The sequence below is a fragment of the Passer domesticus genome, chromosome 9, assembly GCF_036417665.1.
Source record: "Passer domesticus isolate bPasDom1 chromosome 9, bPasDom1.hap1, whole genome shotgun sequence".
Lineage (NCBI taxonomy): Eukaryota > Metazoa > Chordata > Aves > Passeriformes > Passeridae > Passer > Passer domesticus.
Genome location: NC_087482.1, coordinates 31,464,866 through 31,472,216, shown reverse-complemented (window position 1 = coordinate 31,472,216; position 7,351 = coordinate 31,464,866). Strand labels below are relative to the sequence as shown.

The window sequence follows — 7,351 nt, the reverse complement described above, 5'->3', positions numbered from 1 at the left end:
CGGGTCCCTCACGCCAGGCCCCGCCCCCGCCCCGCCCCGCCCAATCAGGCGAGGCGCTGCAAGGGTGGGGGGGGGGTGTCACGTGGCGCTCGGCGCGTCCTTCCGTCCGTCCGGCCGCGCGCGGGGCCCTGGCGCGGGAGGTGAGCGGCGCGGGGTCGCGCGCGGCGGGCGCGGCCCTGATTGGCTGCGCGTTCCCGCCCGAGGGCAGGGGCGGCGGGGCCGCCATGGCCGCCACGGCCGCGCGGTGACTGAGTGCGGCACGTCCCGCCCCTGCTCTCTCCGCCAGCCGGCAAGGCCATGCTGGCCAGCGAGAGGGTGAAGCGCCTTTTGCAGCTGGTGCCCGGGCAGCGGCGCTTTGGCTTCTACAGGTTCCTGCCCTTCTTCTTCGTGCTCGGCGGAGCCATGGAGTGGTTCATGATCAACGTGCGCGTCGGCCAAGAGACCTTCTGTGAGTGCGGTGAGGGCCGGGGCTCCGGCCGCGCCCGGCCAGCCCGCGCTCACTGCGGGCCCTGCCTCCCCGGCAGACAAACACAAATCCCGCGTTTCGTTTATTCAGTTCGAATAAAACTGAAACACGCTACATTTAGATTGGATATTGGGGGAAAAATTCTTTCCTCTGAGGATTGCGCGGCGCTGGCACAGGGTGCCCAGGGAAGCCGTGGCTGCCCCAGCCCTGGAAGTGTCCAAGGCCAGGCTGATCTGGCAGAAGGTGTTCCTGTCCATGGCAGGGGGATGGAACGGGCTCATCTTTAAGGTCCCTCTCAAATCAAACCACTCCGTGGTGACTGAAAAAGACTCGTGAGGTTTGCCAGCATTTAAGCAGAGGTGTGGCATTATCTGAAACGTGACTTCTGCAATTTAAAAAATGAGTATGAAAACGGCTCAACTAGAACTTGGCTAGTGGCATTCAGTTTCTGTAAGTCAAAGCATTTATTTCTAATGTGACATTCCTCCCTTTAATAAACTCTGCTAGAAATTTTTGTGCATTTCACTGAAGGGATCTGCTCAACTGCATGTGGTATTAGGGAGGCAGGGAGGCAGGAACAATGACTGGGAAGACCATGGAGGTGGGAATATTCCTGTGTTTTGTTTATATAGAAAAGACGAAAATACTGAAGTCAGGCTAGAAGCCCTCAGGCATTGACTACATGCCTATAATTTAATTTCTCTTCAGCTAGTCAGGGCTTTTGTAATTTTAATTACCCTCATGGGAAAGTAGACAAAAAACAACTGTTTCACATTGGAAACTTAGTTTTCCTAGAAAAACATTTCACTGGGACCGATGGGAATAACTTTAGCCTATATGGGAGAGAACCTGAGCTATTTTAAGTGGTAATAAGGATTTCTGTTGGCTTGAATTTCCAGTTGCCTGTCAGTCAGCATCTGCACGAGAAGTTTGGATTGAAAAGTTTAAAAAGAGATGACAGGATTCATGTATTTAACACTAACTTGCACTGGGGAAACTCTAACATAAAACATCTTTTTCTGCAGATGATGTTTACCGTAGGAAACAATCTGAAAGGCAGTACGAGGCAAGGATGGAGAAAGGGGAATTTTAGCTGAAACTCTTCAAGGGGGAGCTCCTGAGTCCTTCAGCTGTCCAAGTGCCAAAGCAGCAGCACTGCCACGTTGAAGGTGGGGGAAGATGTTGGCTCTGCACGATGAACTGTGATCCACACGTGTGTGTAATGCACTCAGATGGTTCTTCCATATCTGTAATATTTGTATTTAAATGAAGTGAAAATCACATTGTATTTGGGCCTCTGCCACTAATTTAATGTTTGCCTAGTGCTTTTAAATAAAGTAAACTGAGTAAACAGTCTGGCTGTTGCTTTTGTTTGTTTGGTCAAACACCCCCCTTGTGACAAGACCAGTGGGAAAGAAACATTACAGGGTGCATCCACCTCAGCATAATGGAAATAGTAACTTTGAGTCAGTTTCTTTTGGACTTACAGGGACTGCTCTGGCAGCTGATTTGTTTTCCTTGCAGTGTGGCACAACTTTAACTGGATAAAGAGAGCACAGATTCACTGCTCAGTGTTTGCTCAGCCCACAGTGTCTGGAGAGTGACCCGTGCGTTGGGCTGTGCTGCCCAGGTCTGACAGGGACCAGAGCAATGTGCAGTGTCAGGCCTGGCACCCCCGAGTCCTGGGGTGGGAATCCTGTCCCCAGGGCTGGCTGCTGTGTCCCAGCAGTGTAATCTTCGAGGATCCTGCTTTGATACAACTGTTTAATGTCTGAGGGGAGGGGTGCTGCCTGAAGGTGCAACAAAGAAGCCAGTTCTTAAGATCAGCCTGAAATCAACCCCGAGGAAGTTCATGAACTCACATGGCTTCCCGTGCTGCCTCCTGCCAGCCTTTGCAAGTCTTCATCAACTCAGAGACAGGGGCAGCTCTGTAGAGGTCAAGGTGCAGGTTCCCCACTTGCAAACACAGGGGAGCCTTCGTGTTGTGCCTTCCAAGGCCTTGATCTGGAGGATTAGTGCTACTTGTGTTTTCAAGGGACAAAAACTGACAGAATGAGAGATGTGACTGTGTCACTGCATATTTTGATTGAGCAGCAAGTGAATATCTTGAGGAAAGCCTCTATTTCAGGATAAGAACCTTTGAGTTTAGTTCCAAGGCAGAGCCCAAAACTCGTGAACAAGCTGCTTTTTGCAGATGGTCGCAGACCATCATGCTGAAGTCAACCCTGACTGTAGCAGTAAAGAACAAAGCAATAATAAAAAAGCCAGATTTTGAAAACTGCTGAGCTTTTGCTCCATCTGATTTTATTTCTCGAGCTTTTTGAAACTCTCTTGTGCTCTGTTGTCATAAAACAATTAAGTTTTTCAATATATGGTTTTGGTTTTTTTTTTTTTTTTAAGCAAGAGCCCTGTACCCTAATTATGTCCCAGGACTTGGGAGCTTTGTGAAAACTTCCTGTGGCTTCCCTGAAGCACTCCTGTACTAGCAGCAGTGTTGCACAGACAGCGTGAGCCAAGCCCAGCTCTCACTTCAGACTCCTGCTTGTTTTGCAGTGACTGTTTCCCACTAGCAGCTGAGAGCGCCAGGCACATCTGGAAGATCTCTGGGATGGCTCCAGCCAGGTAAACAGAGAGGGAGGGAGGCTGCAGTCACTCACAGGATGTCTGGTGTCAGGGAGTTCCGTGTCACTGACCGCTGCAGGAATAAAATCCTCTGAGCTGGCATTGCACCACTTCAGGCAACACAGAGCTGTTATGACAGAATATGAAGCTTGACATTTAGAAATCTGAGCTGCAGTCTCAGTGTGTTTGCTAGTGCTGACCCTTTGGCATTTTTAGATTTTGCCAGTCTCTCACTAATGCTGGAAATCAGAATAGCTGCAATTCCCCATTCCAAAATTCCAGCATTCCACAGCTGAGAATACTTGGGGATTTAGTATCAGTTTTAAACTACACCCCATCTTCAACAACCAGAGCCTTCATTTGGTTTTGCAGTTTTATTCCTGCTGACTCCTAACTCTGTGCTCTTTGCCTTCCCCAGTACTGCCTGACTCTCATGTCCCTGTCTCCCTCCCATCCTCCAGCTTCCCCATCCATCTGCTGTGGCAAAGGGAACAGGGAGGAAGCAAGAGCTCTCCTTTGGCTCGGCACTCAGGCAACACCTTGTGGCTGTTCCAGGCTGCTGGAGTGAGCCAGGGTCACAGCTTTCACTTCTAGCCCTGCCAGCCCCTGCCAGCTCCAGGGCTGAGCACATCCCTCCCTTCTGCAGGGAATCCACTGGTGTCCCCCTGGAGCACAGCTCTCATCCCCCAACAGCATTTTCACGTGTTCTGCAATGGCCACAGCAACAGCTTGTGGGTGAGACTCAGCAAAGCAATCCTGCTGCAAGCTTTCCAAACTGTGGCAGTCGGGGCAAGATGGATACCAAGCATGGAAAAATTCAACTCGGTAAGGTAGCAGCAGCAAAGAGTCACCTGGGAACAAAGAGTGATTCCTGTGCACAAGCAGTGCTGCTCACCACTTCAGCATTTGAAAGGGGACAACTCCACCACCAATCCAGAATGATTCTGGGGAAAAAATGGACCTGTTGGTCATTCCCCTGCAGCTGTGCACACAAGGATGCAGCCATCTGCTGAAAAACCTGTGGTGAGCCAGGGAAGAGCTGAAAGAAGAAAGGATGGTTGTGCCAGCCTGCACTGCTCCCTGGCATAGGGCTGCAGCAGTTTTGTCCAAGCTTTCCAAAAGCAGCAAAAGGAAGTAACAGCCATCTGATGTATTGGGGAATTTTTCCTTGGTGCAAAACTCTTCCTGTCATCAGTGGAGGAATGCTTTCACTTTGGACTTAACACACAGATCCAAACTGCAGCTGCACTCTGTTCCTGGCTATCCCCAGCTCCTTCAGAAAGGGGAAAAAATCTTCCCAGCACTGGTGGGGTGAATGCTGTTCCTGAGGAACTTCCTGAAATCAGTACTGGATGCTGGTGCTTTATACCAAAGATGAGGGTCAAATTAGACTTGCTGGCAAATACAGTAGGCAAAATTAATAAAAGGTTTCATTTTATGAATCAAAATTTCACTGAACCAGAGCTCACACAATGTTCAGTGCCCAGACATTCTGAAAGTTCAATTTTGTGCACTTGTAGCTAAGAGGGAGCTACATACATTTATGGTTGATCTTTAATATCTCAGACTGAACAAATAAGATGTGGAGGATGATTAGAATCAGTTTCCTCTGGGCAACTGCAACAGAAGGGTAGAAGTGTTGTGAAGCTGGCAGCCTGTATGAAAGGCAGCATTTATCCCTCAGGCTGAGAACACGGCTGTGTGTTAATTGAATAATGCTGTGTTCTGTTTAAATAGCTCTCTGTAAATTTTATGCCAAGCACCTTAAGAGGTTCCTATCACTTAATTTTTCTTGCAGTTTGTACAGAAAATTTCTGTCCTTGGTTCTAATTGAATTGTGTAAAAGATGCTTTTTCCATGTTAGTCATCTAATTTCCTCTATTAAACAGCTACATGGAAGACAGTCCTGAACCATGTTAGCTTCTATATGAAATTAAGGCTTGCTGTTTATTTTCAAACCAGTTAATAAGGAGCATCTGGGACTGACTGAATCTTACCACCTCCACTCAGGCTGGTTCCCAATGCTTCAGATATTTTTCAAGGTTCACTGTTCATGTTCTTGGATGGCTCAATTTCCAACACCACTGCTCTTATCACCTACAGGAACACCTCAAAATACACAGGACAATAGGAAAAGGATATCTTATCCACACACAAGCACACATGTACCAAGGACTTGAGAACATCTGGATCAGCTACAGCCAGAATTACTTGAAATAAAATCCTAACAGAAGTCTTAATGGAACACTCAAACCTGGTTAATCCAAAACACTTTGCAAACTATTTTTATTCAAATTAAAAAGACTCAGGTAAACAAAGTGATGGTACATACATGTTATAAACCTGGTTAGCAGCTCAGCCTTCAGCAGTACAAGATCTAATGAAAAGCCAAGCATGGATAAACCAGGTACAAAAACATATGCTGAAAAAAAGTCACCAACATCAACGTTTTGAATTTTTACACAAACAGTAAATTTTCTCATGGAAGGGAAGGACTGAGGAAGAGAACAAATAATTATTAGTTGTCTCCAACTGGTTTATGAAAATACCTGTCCTGGTTTTATCTATTTTCCACTCTCACAGAAGCCAACCATTGCCCACACATCCTTTTATTTTAATATGAAAGTTTTGTTTACACCAGTACAATGAACGGCAGTGAAAAACAGATGAGGGGCTCAAACACCCACAAAGAGAGAAAAAGAGACAGACAGACATGTCTTTTTTTTTTTTTTAAACCAGAGTGAGAAGTTTCTTTTGCTGGTTTTGAATTCTAGACTGTAGCCATTATATCCTAAATTTCACTGCAATCGACTGAAATGCCTCCAGTATAGAGAAAAACGATTTTGAAATAAATAAGGCTTAAAATAATTGATCAGGGCCAGCCCAGTGGCTTAGTGGTAGTGCTCTGCACTGCCTTGAGGGAGGAGCCAGGTTTTGTTTGCACTTCCAATCTCTTGCTCCTGGGCCAGAAAGAGCAGTGAAAGGAGGGATTCAGCTGCTCGGCAGGAGAGAGCCAGTGCTGCACATCTGCTCATCACTGACCTTCAGATAAATTAAACATCTGAGTTATACAGGCTCCAAAGGGAGTCCCATCCAGTCCTCAAAAGAAAATAAATAAAACAATAATTTAATTAAAATTCATCCCGGGTTCTTTGGTGTAATTTTTGTTAATGCTGAGAAGTAGGAGAATCTGGTGGTGTATTAGTACAATCCATGATAGTTCCAAATGCTCAAAAACTAGGATTTTGCTGCCTGATTCACTTCAACATCCCATCTTTGTGGCTAAAACCTGCAAAACCTATGGTAACTTAAACACATTTTACAGGGGTGGTCTAAGACTATTCAATTTCTACTTTATTAAATAAAATTGGAAATATACAAAGGCCAGTAAAGAACTTCTGTACCATGGGTGTGCTACTTGTAGAGTTCAAAACTGTCACTTCCCTCTATGTTGTTTTGCTCCATTTCCTTCACATCCATTGCACATGTGACCTAAACTAACTGTAAGTGCCTATTTGTAATTACCTGGGGTATTTTGTGCAATGACTGGAAGATTGCAATAGGAGAGGGAGAAGAATTGGCCACTAAAATTAAATCACAGTTTATACTTGCAAGTGTCACTTCCCTCATGAGTATTAATTACATCAGCAAAACAAACCCCAAGATAGCCAGTATTTGAAGGAAAACATTTAATTTAACCTTCTGCCACATATACTTAAATGAAAATGTTCTGTACCAACAGACTTTAGAACTCATTTCCACATGATGAACACCTCTACCATAAATGAAGTGTATCAGTAAATCAGTTCATTTGGGCTGAGTTGGAGTGCTCACATTCCTGCTGACTTTTCCCAAATTCACAGAGCTTTCCCAGTTACTTAAAGCAATCCAAAAGTATTAATTCTTTTTCCAAAATTAAATAAACGAAAGGATTTATCTTTAAACAAATAACTTTGTAGTCCAAAAGGTTGGTTAGTTGAGGACAGGTAAGTTTTTAGCAGAAGGCAGCCACAACCTTGAAATTTGGCAAGAAGAGTCGATACCTACTTTACTTAGGGGGAAAAAAAAAAAAAAAAAAAAAAAAAAAGAAAAAAACCCAAACCCCAAAACAACCCCAAACCCTTTGAAGGCTGCAATGCAAGTACTCTATTTCTCCAATGTACTGGGTATGCTGACCTTACACATGCCATACCATACAGTAGTATTTTACTTTCAAGTTAATTTAAGCATCAAATTTCACTCAATCTGCATTGCAAAACTTTA

The 7,351-nt window shown here is 45.2% G+C and overlaps 1 protein-coding gene and 1 long non-coding RNA gene across 3 annotated transcripts; both read left to right on the top strand.

The window, feature by feature from the left end:
• The first annotated feature begins 68 nt into the window (after positions 1-68).
• On the top strand, positions 69-1,822 carry LOC135307876 (ubiquinol-cytochrome c reductase complex assembly factor 5). 2 transcript variants are annotated; one of them, XM_064432450.1, is made up of 3 exons: positions 69-140; positions 287-457; positions 1,492-1,822. In XM_064432450.1, the coding sequence occupies exons 2-3, from the start codon at positions 298-300 to the stop codon at positions 1,557-1,559; spliced, it is 228 nt and encodes a 75-aa protein (XP_064288520.1). In that variant the 5' UTR covers positions 69-140; positions 287-297; the 3' UTR covers positions 1,560-1,822. The 2 variants fall into 2 exon arrangements, with proteins under 2 accessions (XP_064288520.1, XP_064288521.1); XM_064432451.1 differs by having other exon boundaries at positions 79-448.
• Positions 1,823-2,888: 1,066 nt separating this feature from the next.
• Positions 2,889-6,893, top strand: LOC135307873 (uncharacterized). The gene is made up of 2 exons (XR_010368474.1): positions 2,889-3,088; positions 3,550-6,893. It is a non-coding gene; the product is annotated as an uncharacterized LOC135307873 (long non-coding RNA).
• The last annotated feature ends 458 nt before the right edge of the window (positions 6,894-7,351 follow it).